The sequence below is a fragment of the Ambystoma mexicanum genome, chromosome 2q, assembly GCF_040938575.1.
Source record: "Ambystoma mexicanum isolate Mex_15411 chromosome 2q, UKY_AmexF1_1, whole genome shotgun sequence".
NCBI lineage: Eukaryota > Metazoa > Chordata > Amphibia > Caudata > Ambystomatidae > Ambystoma > Ambystoma mexicanum.
Genome location: NC_090924.1, coordinates 458945743 through 458969441, shown reverse-complemented (window position 1 = coordinate 458969441; position 23699 = coordinate 458945743). Strand labels below are relative to the sequence as shown.

At 44.5% G+C, this 23699-nt stretch overlaps 1 protein-coding gene across 2 annotated transcripts in view; it reads right to left on the bottom strand.

Moving 5' to 3' along the window:
* PTPN18 (protein tyrosine phosphatase non-receptor type 18) overlaps positions 1-23699 on the bottom strand; it is a 674845-nt gene that overhangs the window by 107136 nt on the left and 544010 nt on the right. For both annotated transcript variants that reach the window (XM_069647567.1, XM_069647566.1), the window contains exon 13: positions 2101-2516. In XM_069647567.1, the coding sequence (XP_069503668.1) occupies positions 2101-2516 (416 nt within the window). The remainder of the gene's footprint in view (positions 1-2100; positions 2517-23699) is intronic.

The following is a 23699-nucleotide window of genomic DNA, read 5'->3' as shown; positions in this document are numbered from 1 at the left end:
AGGTAGTGTGTTGGTCAGGGGAGAGATGGGTGGGATAAAGCCCCCCATCATGATACGGTGGTGGTCTTCAGGGAGTGAATAAATGAGTTGCGACAGTTCATCAAAGAATGGTCAGAGATAGTATTGATGAATCGAAATGGGGAGAAGGAGAGAGTGTTAGAAAGGAGGCAACCACCCTTTCGACCTCTACTAGAAAGGCAGTGGGAGTGCACAAATGAGAATGAGCGGTCTTGAATCAAATTGACTAAGGGAGAGTCATTGGAAGAGATCCAGGTTTCTGTTTTTGCTTTTCGAAGTTGAGATCCAGTTTAGGACAGTGAGTGAAGAAGGGGTTGGAGACAAATGTTATTTTGCAAATTGACTGCGCGTTTCACAGACCGATAGATAAGTGACCTGGGGAGCAGACAGGGAGAGGACAGAGCAGGAGAGTAGATACTGTTTGGTGAGAAAGGTGGACGTGCAGAGGATTTATTCAGTATCAGGGTGTGAACAAATAGATGGGAAGATGGTAGGAATGGATGATTGAGCAATGAAAAGAGGGAGGAATGCTAGGGTGCACATGATTTTGAAGAGAGGAGGGTGGGAGGAATGGAAAGGTTGAAAGCAAGGAGACAGATGGGAAGGGAAGATGGGGAGAGTGTGATAAAAGTGTTGAGCATATGGGAGGGGAGAGGAGAATGGGAATATATGTGGAAAGAGGAGGAAAGGAAACGTTAGTGAAGTGGCCAAGTGTAGGCAAGAAGAAGGAACATATCAGTAAGATGCAACGGTTAGAGCGAGAATGCAAAGGGACAGTGATTATAAGACAAAAGTGACACAGACGCGATGACACACTATAGATAAAAGGATGGAGAATGACTGAAAATCGTATCAGGTAGTGGTAGAAAAAGAATTAAAGTACATTGTCATTTCAAAGGACCAAACTGATAAGATAGATGTGTAGTAGGAGGAGGCAGCGACACCGGCTGGCCAGGTCAACGGGAAGAGTAGGACAGGATAGACAATGGCCTTGTACTCGTTGCTCTTCATTGAGTTACCTGAGCTAGAGTCGCCCTGGGAGGAGGTTGGATGTAATGGAGGGAGGCCTGATCATGTGACCGCCGACCAGTGACAGCACACGATCCGCAGAGGACAGGAGGCGGCGAGGGTGGGGGTTGAGGGTAGTGCCAGCAAGTCTACTGAGCCTTGGAGGCTGCCACAAACAGGATCTGCAGCAAGCAGGCAATTACAGGCTGGGTGGGTGAAGCATGGCTCACGGGGCAGAAGATCCAGGCTCACCTAATGCAAGGATGTTAAAGGCAGCCAAAAGGGAACCACAGCACTGCCTCCAGATGGGTCTTCTAGGCTCTATGGGAGCACATCAAGGGATTTCTCCACAGAGGATGGATGACAATTCAGAGGGGGTAGTAAGTTGAAATGATTCAAGAGAGTATGAAATACAGATGGGGCAGTTGAGTGGAGTACGAGGGATGATGGATAGAGAAAGGAAGGGAATGTGAGGTGGGGTGCAGTTTTCTCATTTTCATATGGTTTAACCTTGCTGCTGTAATAGTGGTTTTGGGGGTGGGGGAAAGTATTACTAAAAAAAAAAGGTGGCTTTGGTAGGGGAACCCCCAAAACAACCAAAAATAAATTTGTTATTTTGGTATTAGCTGTTTTGAATGCGCTTAAATTTGATTAGTTGTTTTTCATTCGATGAAATGACATGTAACTGTAGCACTTCCTGACATTTCTGTACTGAGACTCACACACATCCCTGCCAGTGCACCTCAGTCTTGACCTGTAGAGTCCTTTCTATTCCAGTACCTGGAACCACAAAGAACGATGACAATACATCGCAAACCCGGCGTGTAGCAGACCCGGGCGTGTCAGTTATGCATCCTTCATTCGGCCCGAAGATCAGCCATTATTCCTTGCATATAAACCCTGAAAGATTATTTCCATCACTGGGTACTAGAGGGCAACCAGATGGCAAGCCTTCTTGTGTGAGCATGTATTTGATGGTCCCTCAGTGATCTCTTTTAGTCACAAGACAGCACCAGGACTTAAATAGCATGAAATTGTTGGCCGACCGTTGCCTGTCTGCAGGCCCCATGTTACCTGATCCGTGGATGTAGATGGCAGCATAGTTGTTTTCTTGTGGTTTTTCTGGGATGGCGGGTGCCCCGGCCAGGGAGTAGGTAGGTGGTGCTGTCCAGCTGCCGTTCAGTTTTTGCCCTTCAGAGTTCTGGGTTGTGGGGCTAACAGATATCTTGGATTTGGGCCTGACTGTGCTGTACACAGGATCAGTGATAGCCCCACCAGAGTTCTTTAGGGGTGTTACATTATCATACTGGGTGGCGGTGGAGGGTGGCATTTGGCATCGGGAGGCTAGGGACGCCGGGGAGCTGGTAACACGGGGGGCACCCGTGCGGGTCTTTTTCACCACAGCGTAGGTATCGTTCATCTCTTTCCTTGACCAGGCACTGCTCTTTGGAGAAGGCTGTGGGATCTGTTCCGCCGGAAATGAGGTGCTTCTGAAGGATAAGGAGGAGAGACGATAGGAGCAGAAAAAGAGGAGAGACAATTACAGATTTAGCAAGATAGGAAAATAAAAACATTAAGGTATCTATAATCAGGACTATGGGATCAACTGATGTATGAAAAGCCCTTGACACATTAAACCAACTGCGATATAGCACTGTAAAGGAGGTTCTTATAAGACTACAATGGAGGGGACGCAAACAAAGCTTATCACAGTCTCACATTTGGAAGAAACAAGCCCTGTTTGGACATAGCCACAATGTTTTCACACAAAAAAGGATTGATGAAAGAAAACTTTAGACTAGATCAGACTTTTCAGATAAAAAGTTAACAAGTATCCCATTGCAGCATCTATGGTATGTTTAGCCCTTCGCCCCTTTCCGTATTAGGCACAAGATGACAAATGTCATTGGGCGGTACTGGAAGCAGGGGCACAGCACTTTAAGAACAAGAGGAGGGCTGCACATATGAGCAATCACAGACCCAACCCCCGCCTCCACCCTCCCAATCGGTGTCCTTCAAAAGGACATTTGATTCCGCTCAAGTGGACACCTTTTTACAGACATGATAGAGAAGATGGATCGGAGGGGGGGATCATATGGGGTGGATCACATGAGAGGAGTTCCGAGACCTAGGCTACCATAGACTGCAGTGAGTAAGGACATATTGCTTACCTGCAACAAAGGTTCTCCAACAAGGGTATTCTTCTGCCATATTAAGAAGCTCTTGAATCATTTTCTGCTGTTAGGTTCGCCACAAAACCCTTTTATTTATTTGAAACTACTAAAGCAGCTAACGTAGCCAGAAGAATTAAATGGGGAGAATAAAGGCTGTTATGGACTCTGCCCAAACCTGCACTACAAACTGGCTCAGAGGTGTTTCAAACATAACAGTAAATAGACAAGAGAAGATAACATACCTCCTTTGCCATGCTTTGGTAACATGGGCTGAGAGAAGGCTATACCCTGCGGGTGTGTCAACAAGAGAGGTTTCCAAAAAAGCAACAAACGGTAAGTACTAAAATAAACGTTATGCCTGAGCAAGGCTCTATAAAAATACAGTTTAAAATAAATTTAAAAAACACACGGTATAACTAAAAACACCAATAACCCACTCCTGCAAAAAAAACACACAGAAAATACTGGCTGCATATATAAACTTTTGGAAAGCTGAACAGCCAGAAACTAAGCTGCAGTAGGAAAAATGGGCAAATGACTAAAGAAAGGGAAAGCCCAAAAGAGGCCTTTTAAATGTCTTTGGCCATGGTAGGAAATGCAGATCTAACCAATCTTTAGGTCCTACGTCCAGGGGGTCAGAGTGCATCCGATGTGTGGGAATGACACCTAACTGACCACTTCTCTACCTTAGTTTCTTAATGATAGTTCAACAGCATCAAGACAGTATTGAGGGCCCTTCGCATTGTTTGAGATATGGTCCAATGCTGGTAACTCAGTTTTTTGCTTTCCCAGTAGCCGGTTTGATGGCTCAACTTTGCTCAGCAACTTCAACGGTTCTCTTTGATTCATGACCTCGATCGATGGCTCGAGAGGGCATAACGGTAACTTGAATGTGGGTGTCTTGATGGTGGTGAAGTGGCTTGACAGGCCCATCACACTGGTGCTCTCTGCAAAGCGGCTGGCTCGATTCAGCTCGATTGGTTGATTTGACTGGACAAAACAGGCTCAATGGCTGAGTTAGCAGGTTGCTGTATTAGAAGGGGCTGTTTCGGATGAGTTTCGATGGACTTGCTACTTGGCTTGATGTCAACTCAAAGTCATGGTTGTTCTGCTGAGCAACATCACTTACCAAAAGTAATACTTTTGGACTTCCGGGTGCTGGACTCTGCTCCTGAGATGGGGATCTTTTATGCTTCTACCTGTTGAGCTGATGTGGCTGAGGCACCCTCAGGCACCTTGTCCTGGTCTTTGGTCCAAAGCTGCAGGCAAGCTCCATGTTCTTCCAAAAAGTGCTCAAAGGAGGGGTATGCAACTAGGTATTATACAAATTCAGCCATTTGACACATCCATAATCTTCCTAAATCTCATTCAGTTCCTGGTCCACTGAAGTCCCTTCACTGGCTTCCTGTTGGACAGAGGGTACCATTTAAAATGCCTTGCCTGGTTTACATATCTCTTCATGGTCTGGCTCCAACTTGCAATATCTCTATCTTTCAAGTGTGTTGAGTTTGAGGAACTTCTCCAGTGAACTTGTATGGGTATCGGGGCGTTAGGGACACGGTTGATCCGGCCACTACCTGATGTGCCTCCTGGGAGGTAAGTGAGGCAGGCTCCCATAGGCCCTTTTAGCCACAAGGAACAGGTTAGCCCCAATACTGGGAGAGCAGGGAGGGAATAGTCTTCCAAAGTCTGCAGATACCAACAGACTGTTACAGCATTGCAGGAGAGAAAACAGGGGGGAACCGAAAAGACGCAGAGTGCCACGTCCTGCTTGAGTCGACACGAGCTGGACCACACCACAGAGTCCCAGTAAGCAGCCACATTGAGAACATGGTTTACCTGCCAGGAGCATCAGATGAGGAGGCATGCAAGTGAGACAGATCTTCAGATCTGAGGGAACACCAGAGGCAATATAGAGCAGGGGAACTGGAGCCATGCAATTGTGTGCTGCATGTGCAGTCAAAATCAAGATTGCGGTGGCAGAAGCACTGTTCTTTAAACTTTCAAAGCCCCTCATTTAGGAAGAACAGAACTGTTTTCGAATTACCAATCAGCCTCACAAATTTATACAATTTGATATCTCTCTATTGGCCACCTGGTCCCGCTGGTCAATTTATTGACCCCCTCTACCAACTAACAGACTCCCATCGTCCCCATCATCACCTCATTGTCACTGTTGCCTTTAACCTCCCCCTCTCTCCACTGAATTTAGCTCTCTTTTCCTTAACCACTCTCTCTCTTCTGTCCACTCTGCCCACCCATTCAAATGGTAAATCCCTTGACTTTAATCTTATCTCGTCTCAACTCGCCTCAACTCTCTGCCTTCAATTTCTCCATTGCTCCTTTTCCCTCTGATCATTCAATCTCCACTCATACTTCCACCCCAATCTCTTCATCTACCACTTCCATTACAAAGTGCAAGTTTGCCTCCTCCAAATTCCCCACCGACCTCCCTGATTTACACCACTCTCTCTCCGTCAATGTAAAATTCACTGCTCCCCCCCACTAATAAAGCCTTCACTAACTTTAACGCTGCTCTTAATGCTCCCTTCTCCTCTTATTTCCCTCTTACTGCATTCACTCCTAAACACTCGCCTCCAGAGCCTTGGATTACACCTACCATACACACTCTGAAATAAGGAAAATCCTGTGTACTTGGCCACCATCTAGACCAGGGGTCTCCAACCTTTACATTAGCTAGAGCTACTTGAAGTGGATGCCAACAGTGGAGAGCTACTAGCGGACGATATCGGGGTGGGGATATTTATAAGCCTCTGAATTTTTACCAATATTTTTTTGGCTCGATTATTTCCCCTCTATAAACAGATGGAATAACCTATGCCTTCACGAATATATTAAGAACTTCAAAAACCTCTTTGTTGCATTATTATTTATTAGTAGCTGTCTCAAAAAGACAGATATTTGTTGGACTACCATACAAATATCCTGTAATTTTTGTGCCCCTTCCTTTGCGTTTTATGCAGGCTTTCTACATGCAAGGTACACTATTATTTTCCAAATAAAAAAAAAGTAATTTCCAAATTGAAAAATGTTGCTTGCGTTCAAATGTTTTCTTTGAAATGTTTTTTTTGTCAGACACCACACATACTCTGTTATTTGCCGGTAAAATAGCTCAGCGGGTTGAGCGCTCGCTGCTGCTATCTGAGCGTGATCTGCAGGTCGCAGGTTAAAATCCCGGCAAGGCCAACTCAGCCTTTCATCCTTCTGAGGTCGATACACGTACCAATTTCAGTTGGGTGATATTGCATGTAAATATGTGCTCTGTAAAGCGCTTTGGATTAAGGCACTATATAAATAACACATCATTATTATTTGTGTGCCCCTCTGTGTTTTAGCACAAGTTATATTTATAAAGATGTTATATGCTTGTCAAACTGGTTAATCACAAATGCTTCTGTTATGCTGACAGCAGTTTTTAGGAAATTAAACTGTGGGTTCATGGGTGCCAACTTTTGATTTTCACAGGGGCAGAAATATCCTCACCTCAGCCCTGAGTATAAGCAAGCAACCAGCCCACCCATACCCTTGCCAAACACATTGTATAGCACTTTGTTTATAATGCATTGCAAAAAGTCATACGATTAACAACCTGTAGTTTTGAATATATAACATCTCAGCATCGGTCTGTCAACCTGCTGAACTACCCTGGTAGGCTTCTACTATACAGTGTGTCTATGGATTGCTTAATGTACTAAAAGTGGGTGTACTTGTGTCATGGAAGTGATTTAAAGTGGAAATGTACGGTGTGGAATTTGGAAAGAAATTGCACCATTTTTAAAAATATTATTTTGAACATTTCCAGGCGAGCAGCAGTGCTACTGTGATATTTTCATTGCTTGGTCACAATGATCTTGATCCTGCCACAGCCCCTCCAACATCTCTGGCAAACAAGAGCAGCTTGCTTAAGAAAGAATGTCGTGGGGGCGCACAAGGCCAACTGTGGTACTACAGGCGGCCTGCAGAAGCATAACGTGATACTGACATTTGTCAGTGGATTTACAAGCAGTTCCAAGTGGCACAGTAGCCAAGCTCTCTGCCTGCAATTGGGCCGACTAGGGTTTTGATCCTAAACACGGAACATGGCTGCAAAAATCACCATTAAATAATATAACTTAGGATAAATGTTTATTTTTCGGTATCTTCAGCGCAGGCGATCGACTGTTTGGCGACCTCTGATCTAGACACTCCACAGATCTCCAGCTCTATCTGACAGCTCTTCGAAACAACTACTCTGCTTTCAACTCTGCCAAATGTGACTTCTATCTTTCGCTCTTTTCATCTCAATCCTCTTAAGCTAGGTGCCTTCAACAATCTCTCAGCTCAATTCTCTCACCCTCTAAACCTTCCTCCATCTCCTCTATTCTATCCGCTAACGATCTAACTCTCTATTTTGCTTTTAAAAATGTCCAAAATTCAAAATATCCTTGCAAATGAACTTTTATCTCCACCACCTGCTCAATTTCTCCACCACCTCTACCCTCCTGTCCTGCAACAAGGTCTTCCTTTGCCCCCACTAACCCTGATACTTGACCTTCTCCTCATGTCTAACCCTTCATACACTCTTCAACCTTCCCCACTTCACCTTGCCCTCCTCCCCAGCCAGCCAGTTAGGCTGGTTATCTATGAGACATAGGGAAAAGTATACATTCACTCTCATCATCTTCAAAATTACACATGGACTAGCCCCACCCTACCTATCGGCCCAGCTCACTCCCTACTTTTCCCCTCGCTCCTAAGGATCATGCTCGGCTCACCTCCTTGCCACCTCTCATGCCTGTTGCATGACCTCTCATTTTCGCTCTCTTCTGCTCCTTGCTCCCTTACTCTGGAATGCTCTTTCTCTCTGCTCTATTCCCACTCTATCTCTATTTAAATCCACCTAGCTCTCCTCCTTTCGGAAGAAACACTTGAATAGCATTCTACGCCACCACGTCTTTCTGTTCTCCTCTCCCCTTACCTTTCTACGACTACCCCATGGCACTTCTCCCTCACCCTTTCATCCTAAAACGTATCACTTGTTCCACTATCCCGTTCCTATATCATGCTCTAGTGTCCTTGTTCCTGGTTCATTCATGAGCGATTCGGAAGCATGGAGAACCAATCCCTTAATACAAGAGAAGGGTGGAGAGCTGACAGCAGCTCCCTGGATACACAAGAATGACAGGAATACATTGGTGGGCTCCCAACATTTGCTTTCCTGATTAGAACCTCATCTTATTTCTGGACTGACAGTAGCACAGGTGAATATGACAAAAACAAAAAGAACAAAAATGACAAGAACCAGTGGGAAGTGGAGGGCCTTCGAATGCAGTACTTTTCTTAGTACAAAATTGTTTGTCAAAATCAAGATTAACAGCACTTATCCTTGTAGATTAACTCACGTAGTGGAACGATGAAAAGTAAATAAAAACATATATTTATTGGTTATATTTTTTGATTCTAAAATCAGTTCAATGATCAAATGGCGACCCGTAAAGGGCAAAACAAAATGACAACATAAAGAAAAACATGCACATTAAGGATTATATACAGCAAATCAATAATGCATGGCATATATAACACATATTCTAACTTTAGTGTTAGTTGGTGCACAATCAGTGCGACTCATATGACATTTTCTATATATTTCTTGAGACTAGGCATCCAGCAAATCCAAAATGTGGATCACTACTTGTCTAGGCTGATTCGTGATTAAATCAAAACAGCAGGTCTACGTCAATACTCCAAAAACTTTCTTTATTGTGGAGGGCTTTCTAATTGTAAGTCAGCCTCCTTAAACCGTGCGGCAAAGGCTAATAGCCTATCTGTCCATGCAGTGAGACATTTCAGCAGATATCTATAACTTTAACCGTTGCCTTCTTCAGGACAGCGTTCAGTTTCTTTTCGGGGCACCCCTCGAAGGTTGTCTCCTCCTGGGGTACGTAAATATAGTGTGGGGGGGCCTCTTCGATGTTCTAGTTCGGAGGAGCTATGTGCCTGGTAGGTGTACTATAGCACACAAAACATGTGGCGGATCAAGGTCCAGGGGCTATTGATTTCCTGGCCCTAGATTGTCTTGGTTCAGGGTATGTTGTGATTGGGAAACTCTTGTCAGAAGGCCATTATTGCGTATTCGGACCCGCTAGATATGCATCTGGGCGCGCCCCAGTCGTTTGGTTGGTGGCCAGTGTTCCTGCGCACCTCGTATGGAAAATGTGGAGATGGGTGTCTCCTGGTGGTGGGCAGGCTAAATCCTTGCCTCTAGGGCTGAAAGCACTGATGGAGTTCAACCAGAAAAGGAGGCAGTGAAAGGAGGAAATCCTTCACAATGGATCGATGAGTTTGCTGCAGCAAGTTAAAAGGAAGAGCAGCGCGTACGGGCGTCTGCATTTATGTGTCCCTGGTTCATGTTTCTACCTCCCCAGCATCATCTGGTCTTACACCCACATCCTCTCACCCATTGTTAGGGACACTGGTCGTCTGTTCTGTCAAACAATTTCATAATGTTTTGTAAGTTTGTGCCAAAAATGAATTGTTTCCCTGTAATTTGTATTAAATTAATGAGATATATAAAAAAGGTTCAAATACTTTGGAGTGGTAAGCAATACAGCAGGGAGAGAGACCCAGGCCTGAAGGCAGGAGAATAAAAGGACAAAACAAAAAAGTGTCCTGACAGGTTCACTAAACATATATATAAATTTAATTTATAATAAACTTCTCAATACCAGAAATATGGCACAAGCTATCTAGTTTTCTGTGTCCACCTAAGTTTTCATAGGGATACATTTTACAAAAATCACCATTTCGTACTTCTGTTTAAGCATTATACAGAAGTGACTTTTTATTATTTCAATTATTACTCATAAGCAAGGTCTGTCAATTACCAAGCACTATTAACTCAACATAAATTCCAAATCAAGCACAATATGTACAAAAAAGAACCAATAAATATCCATGTTCATGTACACAGTATTTCATACAATGCAAAAGACAGTTATATACACACATTAGAAAAAAACATTTGAAAAAACTTTTTCTCAGAATAGTCAACACTATATAAATTTTGAAGTTGATAGGCCCCCACTCAGAGGTTGAAACCATATGTCTCTGGATTATAAATGTTCAGTTCCATTGGGGGCATTTTCAATTGGTTAGCTAAACTCAAGGTCTACTAGCTGAACTCGGGGAGAATAAAAGGAGCCAGAGAAGCACTGTACAGGGGAAAACCTGAGCGATTCGGAAGCATGAAGAACCAACCCCTTGATACAAGAGCAGGATGGAGAGCGGACAGCAGCTCCCTGGAATGACGGATAGGAATGACGGCAGCTTCTTTGATTTACGGAGAGGCCAAGGAGAGGAACAGCGCTGGAGGTTGGTGGCCTGATGGAAGCTTGCCAGGTTATGTGGCAGAATGGCAACTTAAAATCAATATTGTTTGCCTGACAAGCATCCAGAGAAGGAGGTGGGGTGAGATAAATACCTATCTGTTTTTCTAGTAATGAGGAACATTTCTAACAGAACTAAGCCTGGGAACAGAAGTGAGATGCTGATGGCTAGGAATGTCTCTGGAGATATCAGGTCTAGGTGTAGTGGATCCTGATACCAGGGACCTGTGGAGAAACCTAAAAGACTGTTGAGCCTAGATACTGAGATGTCTACAAGAGAACGGTAGAAGCAGAGAGGGTTATAGGAAAACCAGAACTGTGAGTAAACCAAGAGGCCCTGTTGCTATGGTTATGATAAAACGGTGGAATGCAAGTTGAGAGTATTTCACACTGGTTACAAACAGTCAAAATGATCGCTAATTCGCACATGCTGTGTGCGCAGATTTGAAAACATTTTTTACCAGTCAGGGTGATTCACAGAATAACAGTTTGCTGCTTCTTTTTTTATACTTTTCCATTTACATTGTGGGTAGTTTCCTTTTGTGTTTTACAAGAAGCATAAAATGAAAAGGCATATTGAGTGATGTATGGTACACAAATAATTTGTTGTTCCAAGGTTGAATTCCTTCCAATTTCAGTTTACTAAATTCCTACTGTGTGGAGTTTTTCTGATACCGGAAGATGAGTTAGCCTATGTTGCTATCAATTAAATATGAAGAGAGTTAAAACTACAGAGGCACTTAGCTGTTCCTGCTATATGTGGGACGGGCTCCCACTGTGGTTATACTATTTGTATTCTATGGCCCTCATTACAAGTCAGGCGTTAACCCTTAACACCTGATTAAGAGGTCCCGGGTTTTAACGCCTGCTTTTTGCAGGCGTTAAAACCCATGCTGCAAAGTGACATTGGTGCTAAGTACGGTGCCGCAATTTGCGGCACCGTACTTAGCGCCTTTCCCCATTCCCATTATGCCCTATGGGGCAAAAATGGGAATGAGGAAGGGCAAATGGTGAATGGGGAATTACCGCCCCACTCACCTTGGAATGGGGCGGTAATTCCGCCATCCACCATGCCGGAGTCCGGCTAATAGCACCATGGTCCAGCGCCGGACTTGTAATGAGGGCCTATGTGGTGAGAGCTTGGATCACTTAACCCCTGCTGAGAAAGTTCTTTGTGAGGGGATTGTGGACTGCTAAGTGTGCGCTGTTTCCATTCTATGCGAGTGTAGCTTGCATTTCTGAGGTCCTTTAGTTACCTGTTCAGTGTGGGGATGCTTGCGCTGCTCCATCCCATGCAGTTTCTTCTCTATGGGAGGGGAACCTCCACTGCTGTGACAGACTTCACTGTGGTAATCTTGTACTGTTGAGACCCATGACGTTCCCGTTCCCGTTACATGCAAGGAAAGAATGATCTACCGAGGTCCATGGCATACCTTTTCTGTATTAGGAGGGGAGTGTGTACTCCTGAAGCCTATGTTGTGCCTGTTCTATGTACCCATTCCGTATCTGTTCTCTGTGTGGGTATCTTCTACTGTTGCTTAACTTGCATGGATCTACTCCACTTGCTCTACATGTTGACAGCTTGCATTACTGTTGCCCTGGTTCGAATTTTCTGTTTGTGCGAGGGAAGTCTAATCGGCACCTACTCAAGATTACCTGTTCTGCGTGTGTGAATCGTTAAAATGTTTATGCTACTGTTGTACCTAATCTTTGCATGCAGGAGAAGCTCACAGCGTTAGTGCTCATCTGCTCCATTCGGGAGAGGGTGTTTGTTCTACTACAAGCTGTGATTTATCTGTTAATTTGAGAGGGACCTGCTGTTCTGTCATGATATTGACTGCTGCTGTGTAATGATTTCCATACAGTTTTAACTTTTTGGATGTGTCAGCGGGATTGTGTACTCTTGTGGCAGACAAAACTAATTTTTAATTCTTTGAAATTGCATTTACTCTGAAAGTTTAAAAATAGGGAGCAAAATCTCCCACCTCAAAATCTGACCTGGAGCACTTGGTCTAGGACAAAGCAGCTCATAAGAGCATCTGTTCGCTTCTAATGAACACTGCAGCAGAGTCAATTCCGCAAATACTGACACAACCGACAAGCCCCTGTGGTCTCCTCTGCAGTTCCTGCTAGCATATGGGCAGCAGCCCGCTGGCCTAGACCCTTGTGGTGTGATGCAAGAGTAGATGCACTTTTGTATGTGCTGCATTCACTGCATGGCCACCCTAACCACTTTGCTGTGCTGGTATTGCAAGTACCGCCTCATATAGAGGGAGACCAGAAAGACTGTTTAGCTGGGGTTCCAGGGCTTACCTCAAACAAATATTTGAGGCAGATCAAAATGTGAACTTGGCCTTTGGCACACCCTATTGGGTTTTTAAAAAACTCTACATCCAAGACTCAGCCTGGAATGCTGAAGCAGATGGTGTGCTCGGTAGTTTGACCTCAATATCATCGTTGGAGAAAGGACCGGTCTCCTCTCGCGCAGTCATTCCCTTCTACATTTTCTTTGCAGGGCTGACAGAGGTCCCTACTAGGTCTTTCCATCTCAAGGATCAGAAAGTAATCAACTATTCAGTCTGCACACTTCCTATTCAGACAGTTGGTGGTGGAAGTGTATCAAAATAAGTAGTGGAGCTGTGACCTTGGCAGAGTAGGCAAGAAGGGAGCAACGCGCAACACATTTTTCATGGGTCTGCAGCCATGCTGGTTGACAGCCAATTGAGTTTAAACAGATCTACATTTAACTGTAACTGTTATTGGGTGTTAAAGTGTAGAAGTGTGTATAGAAGTAGTGGAACTGTGAACAGTAAAAATAAAAGTAGTGGAACGCCACTCCCGACCATTCCCGCTCACTTCGACGACTGATTCAGACATATACTGATTCTAATAAGGAACAACAGGTGGCACTGAAGAGGATAATTTAGTGGCGTTTGAGAGAAATATTTATATAAAAAAAGCAATGACATTTATATTGTTTCATTTTCAATTACAGTCTATATATTTGGAGTTGCGTAAAACCCATAAATCATCTTGGTGTCTGTTAATGAAAATGGCATGCTACAATAAACAAAAATATGGTTATTACAAGTGCAACCAAGAGGCCCTCCATATTACTAAAGAGAAAAGGTTTTGGCGCCGTCCATCTCATATCATTGGACGGCAGATGATATGTGAGGCCCTTGCCTAGCAGACTTTGTGATACCAATTGGTTATGACAATGCGAAGCCCACAGAAAACGAAATGGAGAACAGACATTGTGTTCCCATTGGTGTCTCCTGGTCTTTGGATCAAGTGGGAGGACTGGGTCACACACATGAAAGTGGGGTAAGGGCTCCTGCGTAGGATGCATCCACTAATGGCACCAGTGGAACTGTAGCCTTCTTGGGGAGGCTGAAAGACTTTATGAGTCTTGCACTAGAGTTTCACAGTCTCAGAGCAAAGATTTCAGGTGCATCCCAAGAAAAGTGCGACACTGGCCGTAGATGATGGTGGTGCTTCGGGGCACCGAGAGTGCATCATGGGATGGCAAGGATAGCAGCGATCCATAGACATGTAAACGTGGAGGAGATTGGGTCAGCCCTCTGATTGAATTGTATCGCCAGCAGATTAAGGGCAAGTCTGTGGTGTGATGGAGTACCCTTTGCAGAGACCCAAAGAGGAGCACTGGGGAACACTAAGGACCAGAGGAAGCCACCAGATATGTTAGGTGACCTCTTGGACGTGGTACATGAATGGTCACCATGAGGTTCCTCAGAAGCCCCTTAAGTGCACCAATACACACTGTGTACTCACCTCTTAAGGGACGTCTCCCTAGTATTAGCCTTCAGAAAACGTACTGCATGAAAAGTGAGTGCCCTGTAGTACCACACTTAGTGGAATACTCCTAGGGGGAGAAACCCTGAGAGAATTGGCCTCTGGAAATGTTTACACAGAGGTCCATATATGTGGGATGGCAGGTACCTGCACGGGACTCAACCTGCAAGTCAGCTCATGGAGCAGGGTTCGTCACCAAACATAGCTTGGGCACGCACACCTTCGAGAGGACCACGTACCTGAGCCCGAAGCATTGAGGTGCCTGCAAAGAGAGGGAGTCACACAGAGCGTACGTGCACAGTGTGAACTTAGGTTTTGCGAGCAAGTGCATTCATAGAAGGCATGGGTAGCCTGAAAGTGAGGACGCCATTATACTTGGGCCTGACCCCAACATGGTGAACACTGTATTTGAGACCTCAGAGCAAGGGGACTAAAAGCTGAGCCCTAGTGAATTATTAGGATGGACACAACACCTGATTACATGACGAGCAAAGACATGCAAACATGGGGAGGCGATGGAGCCAGTTAGCAAACAATCACTCAACAATGGGCTGATGTGTAAACAGACCTACCAATTACACCTCTTAATGCAGGTCCAGAGGATGCGGAAGAAAAGTAAGAGAATAGCCGGCTGGGGAGTCTAGCGCAGATCCAGGTGACAGCTGCAAAGACACCAGAGCTAAAAAGAAGTTTGAAACTTTGAGTGCTTATGGAGAACCAGCCTTATGTTCAGGAGGGCGATCCTCGGCTGAGGGGTTAAGTTAGTGCAGCATGAAAAGGACCCAGGTGGTTGTTGGTGAATCCTACCTATGAATACTGTAGTATGCAGGAAAATAAGGTAAGCCAGGAAGCAAACTGGACAGGTAAGTGCAGGTGAGAACTGCTTTGTTGGTTACAGGGCGAGTTAGAAAGTTAATATAGGAGAGCAGTACAGAGGCATTGTTCTAGTTAGGGCTCCCATCCTGTGTGTCTCAACAGTCCCATCTGGAATCCCCAGGCCACTGGGTTCCAACTTCCATGATGCATTCCATCCATTTACACAATGCACCAAGCCACACACTACAGATACTGATTGGGCAAGGAGGGGAACTGCATAGTCTTGCCCTGGCAATAGTCCAAGGGGCCCTCTAGCAAAAGAAGGCAAACGCTTCATGGTGTTTTGCACTGAAAGAGCACAACGAGAGTCCATAGGCAAGAGGTGTAATCTGAACATTCTTAACCCAGTAGGAGTGTACCAGCTGTCCACAGAGTCCCAGAGGACAACAATCTTCTGGATCACCTGCCAAGGCCAACTAAAGAAGTGTGCTATGGCACTTAAAACCACCATGAAACTGTGAGTGTATTGAATGGGTGCGACCATCCTGAAACTGTGTGTGGATTATGATGGAGATTGGACATTGTTCCAAGAGCGTTAGATCATCCTAGCATAGGATGCTTTTAATTTTGAATTACTCCTCCATCTTGACATTTAAAATCAATTTTTTATATTGTTTAGTCATTTCCCTAGGTCCTGTAGGGGTTTATATCGCCCCATCTAGACCGCAGTACTCTGGTTAGGAAGAACTAGGAATTACAATGGGGAAATTATACCAGAGGATCTAAAACCCTTCCTAGACTGGAGGTAAAGTGGTAGAACTAACCCTACAATGTGTTATCCCTGTAATTACTGGGTACCTATTACTGCCGGACAGTCCATCCTTTGTTTCTTGTGAACCCCTTTTTAGTTCTGTGCTTTTGCCCTGTCAAATAGATTACCCATTTCCCTACCACCCTCCCTATGTGTGTAAAGGAGAATCACAACATTTCGAGGAGTTTTGATACCTTTTATTGGACTACCTAAAACTATTATGCTGCTATTATGCTGCTATGGAAAATACATTAACTTTTGAAGAATGTTGGGGGTGAAACTCAGATAGTGTAAAAGGAGAAACACTGATACAAAAGCTACCAATCAAGAGCAACTATATCTTAGCCAAGAAAATAACTGCTGATGTCTATCTGGATGCTGGGCATAATGGGAGAAAACAAATGTGCAACCTCTCTGAGGTGATTGTCATGACAAAAAGGATTTTATATTATTTATTTGAAAAATAAACAAACCAACAGTTTTTGCTATTTAAAAATAAATAGTTCTGTGCCCGAACTCATGACGTGGAATGATTAGAGAACTTGTGAATCTGGGAAGGACTCCAAATCGTATCCACAAGCAGATTCCCAAGCTTGTTCTTCATTAAGTCACTATAGAATTCTGCATTCAGCATCCAATTGACAGAAAACAGGTCAAAAATCAGAAAGGATCACACAGCTCAAAAAAGCTCAGAGGGTGCGCTTTTTGATCCCATGTGATGCAGAAAATTGCAGAGGCCGTCATAGTCACAAAGGTGACTGGTTCCTTCTACAAGTGATTTGCTCGCTGCCCTCCAATATATTAGTGTCGGGTGCACATGCTTGATACCAGTGCCATATAGGTTTCCACCCCTTTCACTATGATGGGCCCATACAGGGCAGGTTATGCTTCGATGTTTAAAAATAGTTCTGTCCCTGTATAGGGGATAGAAATGCAAGTACAGAAATGTAAGTAAATGTAAGTTCATGAATATTCCCCGTTGTCAGTAATCCTCAGTAATATTAAAGCAGTTTTGCTTTCAAGCTTAAAATTGCTCGTCACTCATATAGCCTATTCCTGTTACTTTGGTTTATACTGCACCAGCCAATGTCATTAGCCCTCCTTAGCTCCACCGCTTGTGACCATCTTCAGAATTTTACTGCACGTTTATCTGTTGTGAGTCCTTGTTCTTTCTCTCCTCGGAATATCAATGTTTTGGGTACAAGGTGGACGATACCCTACAGGCCATCAAGGCTGATACAGATACCGCACAATCCCTAGGCACCCAGCAACAGCAGAGGCAGCCCTTTCGTTCCAGTAAGGGACACTTCTCCAGAGAGTACAGTCCCTCCTACCATTAGCCATCTCGCACCAGCTAGCACGAGGCGTACTGTGGAAGGTCACAAGCATACAGGGGTACTCGGAAAAGGGGCAGATCTTCCACCGGACTGCAAACGCCCAAGCAGTCCTGACCGGTGCCCCCACTTTAGCACCCCAGTGGGAGGCCAGTTGTTGCAATTTGTAAAGCAGTGGGAAGACATCTCCACAGACAAATGGCTTCTCAACATCACTTGACAGGGTCACACCCTCGAGTTTCTGGGCAAATGCCCATCAATGCCTCCCCTAAAGAAAAGAGAACTACATCTACCACGTCTCCTACAAGAGGTAAAGTCCCTTCTAAAAAAAGAGAGCTTTAGAAGCTGTACCATCCCCCCTCTGAGGCTGTGTAGCGTACTCCAGATACTTCCTGGTGAGAAAAAAGTCAGGTGGGTGGAGACCCATCCTAGAACTTAGGCATCTAAACAAGTTCCTGAAATCACAAAAGTTCAACATGTTCTCGACAAAATAGAATAGGGAGACTTATTTTCCTCTCTGGACTTGGAAAATGCTTATTTCCACATTCCCATATATCACAAGCACAGACGCTTCCCTTGATTCATAGGAGGAAATCATTATCAATTAAAGACTCTGTCTTTTGGCCTAAAATCAGCTCCAAGAGTCTTCACGAAAAGCGTAGCGCCGGTGGCTGCCCAACTCCGGAAATGTCAGTCTAGACAGGTAATATCACTTATCATGCTTATGTAGAGGAGGAGCCAAGTACCTCTACTGGAAGTTCTGACCCTATTCTACCTATTCTGTCTATATGTTGGCAACCGGAAATTGCGACATGTGCAAAACCAGTAAAAGTGCCAATACAGTGAAAAGTCCTTGAAACAAGGTATCCAATGAGAAAACCCTATATGTATCCACGAAGAAATTATGATCTTCTGAAGGAAGTTCTGGAAGAAGTGTGAAAATTAATAAAAGAAAGAACTGGTGACATCACATGAAGTAGATGTGACGCACATAGAAGAGATATATATGAAGTAAGGAGATAGACTCTATAGACCCTGATGGCGAAGTATGGAAGAACGTAACATTTCGCCCGAGAAGAGGATTGCATGTGCGGAGATGCACCGAAGAAAATGCAAAACCATTTTACAATTGTACAGACAAAGTAACGCAAGTAGACAAAGTAATCATAAGGCTGTCTATGTAGTGAATAGTTTGTGGCAATGCAACAATGTATATACTTAGGAATACATGGCATTTGGATGTTCCACAACGCACTTTAGAAAACCCCATGAATGGAGGAATCGGAAGTGTGGCGCAGCAGAATAATAGCTGACGGCGAAGGAAGATTCGATGAAGGCTTGTCTGGCTCAGAGTCAAGAGTCGGGCCGCCGAGACCCTGGCCATGTTCTCGAGAAGATACAAAAACGTGAGAAGCAATGTCTGCTCCTGTATGAGGTATAATGAAAACAATCGAGGGTGCCAATATTTCTTCATTTGATGGTATTAAAATACAACAAAGAGCTAAGAAATGTGGTCTCTAGTCAAATCATCGGATGAGAATAGACTTTGGGTCGAGCTACACCGAGACCAGACGAAAATACCATGCTTCATTCCCTTTTATTCTCAGGCATAGAGAGCCGCTGCAAGGCCAAGTTCAAAGGTATTAATTGAATGGCAGACTGCAGGAGTGATGATAGATGTTGGGCTAATTGGGTGGGGAGGCATGACCAGGCCAAACCACCAGCACCTGGAGTCCCAGTTGCGTGCTTCTAGCATGTGGAAACTGCCAGAAGGGTACAAGTATGCCAACCAATTGTAGAGGGCCACGTATTAAGGAGCCCTATAGTTTGATAAGCCAATAGGATGTTGTATATTTTCATGACACAGAAGATGACTTGCACTTGGGATGGGCTTAGTTGCCCACCTGACCTTAGAGATCCAATCACATCTTTTCATCCCAGAGAAAGTATATGTTCCCCGTTCACTAACCACAAACCCCCGTAGGTTTATTTCTTATTTGCCACGTAGTGTGACATCACATATGATGAGTTTTTACTATAAAAATTTTGTTTTTTATTAAATGCTTCGAGATAAGTCTGTGTGGTGCTCGTTGATGTCCGTTGTATTCCCTGATTTAAAGACTTGTTACTAAAACAGCTCTACCTTTTGCCAATTTCTTGAGTCAGTCTGATTATTGATGTTTGAGTAAGATCTGCATCCCCATCCATCTCAGATACTGTTACCTCATCCTAAAGGACCCATTGTCCGGGTTCACTTACTTTATCATAGACGCCCTGTAAAAATGTCCTGCCACATTAAGAAATGATTAGACTTGCTTTACCAAAATGCAAGTCTAGACACTAATAACATATATCATGCCTGCTGTATCATGGATGCCCATTACCTGATAGCTCACTCCCCACCTGCCCCACACTCCTGCCACCTCCCCTATCCATCCAACTCTCCTCCTTCAACCCCAAACTCAGCCCAATGGCCCAACATTACCTCCACATCCCTCTTACTTGTCCCAGTACTTACATATGAGGCAAGGTGCTTCATTGGCAGGTAGTGTGATGATGAACAGTAGGACTAGGAGTAATGAAGATTACAGGTAATTAATCTAGGTAATGAACACAAGAACATCATTCACATGCTCCTTTTCACGGAAACCATCTACCATTCACGCACACACCCAGCCGCCCATGTATCATGCTCTCATTCACAGACATTACATAATATACATGTACATACAAGCAAACACACACCCTTTCATGCACGCACAGACATGTGCAAAACAACCCACTTGCTTACCTTTTTCCAAATCCATTGCTGCTCCAAGGATCGCCCCTGCAGCCAGGCCTCTCTCCCATGCTCCACGCAAGCAAGAAACCAGCTCTGGTTCCTGGCATGCATAGAGCAGGGGAGGCAGAACCTTCTATGTTCTGTGGGGGGTGGGTCAGAGGGTCAATCTAACGTCAAAAATTAATGTAAGCCCTCTTTACTTTCAGTTTCTCCCTGCCTCTGCACAGGCAGAGGCAGGGGTCACAGAGGAGTTGCAGGGGTTGTAATTGCGACCCCCAATAGACGTCCCTGATCCTATCATGTGAAAGAAGTGCTCTGAAGATTACGAGAAAAACAACTTTCAGTTAAACCAGAGAAATGTCTCTGGTACACAGGTGGATCAAAGAAAGATCATAGCCATATTACACTGGCCAACCTCCTTGTTCAGTGAAAGAAGTACAGAGATTTCTCGGACTGTACAACTTTTACCGAAGATGTATTGTGCATTACGCTACCATGGTCCTCCCTATCACTCACCTTCTAAAGAAAAATGTTCCCTTCAAATGGGATGCTCTAAGGGACAATGCCTTCCAAGCATTGAATGTAGCTTTCACATCTGCTCGTATTCTATGTCAGCCAGATTCTAAGAAACCATTTAGCGTTGAGGCAGATGCCTCTGAATGTGCCATAGGAGCGTTTTACTACAAAAACTGTCCGACAACAACAAACATCCTGTGGCCTATTTGTCTCATACCCTTTCTGACAGTGAGAGAAACTACACAGTCCTGGAAAAGGAACTCCTGGCTATTCAAACCGCATTTAAGGATTGGAGACCTGTTTTGCTTGGAGCACATGCGGTGGAAATACGAACAGGCCACAGAAATCTCAGGGCACTGCAAAACATGGAATGCAGAAACAGCCAGCAGGCCCGGTGGCCTTACTTTTTTGCCCAATACCGATTTTTGACATACATTCTGGGTTCTAACAACATTATCGCAGATGCCTTGTCCCGCAAAGAAAGAAACATATCCGGCAACTGTTCCGGAGGAACCATGTTTAACTCTCGAACTGTAGTATTCCACGTTAATACCTTGCTTCGTGACCTTCAAAACAAAGCCAAAGAATACCTCAGAATTACTCCTGCCGACAGAGTAGTTGGTTCTTTTACCTTACCAGAAGGGCTTTTAATGGAACACAACCAAATCTTTGTGGCAAATATCGACCTACAGCAAGAAATCATGGGCCTCTTTCTTGACAGCAAGAGGGCGGGACATAGAGGCATTCGACCCACTTAGGATTTTACTCTTCAATATTTTTGGTGGCCTACTGTGAATACCGACATTCGTCAGTTTGTATCAACCTGTCAAATATTTGCCCAAAACAAACGACCCACCACTGCCATAGTTGGAAAGCTTCAGCAACCCAATATGGGTCCCTTATAGACCCAGGGAAATCACAGCCACTGACTTTGTAACCAAGCTACCTGAATCTCAAGGAAAAACCACATTCATGGTGACCATTGATGCCTTTACCAAGCAAGCACACTTCACCCATCTACCTAAACCTCCTAACGCCTCTGAAATGGCATGTGTTTTCCTAAAGGACATATCTTGTTTACATGGTTAACCATCTGTTATCATATCCGATAGAGGACCGCAATACAGCTCTCGCTTCTGGTCCAGTCTGGGAATACAATGCACCCTTTCTTCAGGTTATCACCCCCAGACTAACTGTCTCAGTGAGAGGATATTCCAAACCATGGAACAATGCCTATGATGTTTCTCTATGTTTATGCAAGATGACTGGGTCTCTCTATTACCAACAGTTGAATTTGCATATAACAACACATTGCACTCCTCTTGGCACACCTTTTTTTTTAGTGCCTATGCATGTCACCCTTCAACCTTCCCTGTAGCAAAGGTTGCCGTCACCCTCATACCTTCTGTGAACCAGCATATCTCTTCCATGCAAGAAGGTCACAAACTAGCCCTCAAACAACTACAGAAATCACATGAACAAGTTAAGAGATATGCTGACTGACATCGTTCACAACAACCTCCTTATTCTGTGGGAGACTTGAGTTTGGCTATCTACTTTTTATCTTCTGAGACAGTTGAGACTTTCCAAGCTTTCTATGTTGTACATGGGACCAATCCAGATGAACAAGATCATAAACCCAGTTTCCTGCAAGCTTTCCTTACCGTCTTCATGGAAATAAATACATCCAGTTTTTTCATACTTCTCTTCTTAAGCCTGTCTGCTCATCCAGATCACAGCGATCCAGGGCTACGCCTTCCCTGATCATCATTGATTGTGTACCGGAATATGTAGTACGTAAGATCTGCGATTCACAAGGCACACTCCAATACCTGATACACTGTGCTAGATATGATACCTCAGAATGATCATGCGAACCTGCATTCAATGTGCATGCCCGCAGATTTCTATGGAAATGTCATCAACTCCATCCTTGGAAACCCGGTTAGACAGGTCTTCAAAGGAGGCATACTGTCAGAACGCCGCTGTGGTCACTATGGCGATGGTAGGCAACTTCTGCTGCTTACTGTTCCTTTACGTTTGTGAGGAATCCACCTTAGCGGTCCAGTCCTCCAATCCAAGATGACCCCCTCCTGCGAGATGCGCTGCTGCATTTATCGGGGAATGAGACGGTGAGCGGACGCATCTCAACTTTGTAAGTACTGATGCCGTGTTTCCAATTCTTCTTGCACAAAGCCACTGTTGAAATCCTCCCTTCTGTCTTCTCCGCATCCCTTGCTGCCTTCCTGTTGTTCTGATATCTGCATCCTGATCTTGCCTTTATTCATTCTTACTCCCGTTTTGGAGCTGTTTTATTTATTTTTCTTCATCATTTTTCCTGGAATCACTTCCCCATCCTAAATCTTCTGGACCTGGTTTTGTCATCATTTTTGGTATGCCAATATAATCGAGGGTTTTTCAGGCATTGCCTTTTTCCTCCTGGTTCCACTGGTGGGTTCTTGTTTCTGGTACTCTTGTTTCCATTCGGATCCCAGGATAAATACTAATACGCTGGTTCCATACTAAGCCACCGCCATTGTGTTGCTCAAGACCGGCGGTAAGGTTTCTTTTTTTCTTGTCTTTAACTGGGGTACAAATACATGCTCCCTCATGGCTGCCAGCCTTGCAATGCATCGAGGAGACCATCCAGTGCCTGACTTCTCTAGAATTCTCCATCAACTTTCGGAAGTCATGCGTATCGCCATCTCAGAACGCTCTGTTCCCGGGTTCACGGCTCAACACCCTAGAATGTCTTATTACTCCCTCAGAGAAGTGGGTCAAAGCCATACTGCACAAGATTCGACAACTGTCCACATTACAGGTGACAATAGCCTGCTCTATCAAGTCTCTGTTGGGCATTATGTCCCCTTGAATCCCATTGCATCCACATTGCAGGCTTCACATGAGGTCTCTCCAGGAGTTCCTGTATGCGCGATGGCAGGAAGTATCATGCTCTTGGAACAACAAAATTGTCCTCACACCATCCTTTCACTGAACTCTCCAGTGGTGGGATCATCGCAAGCACCTCACACATGGCGC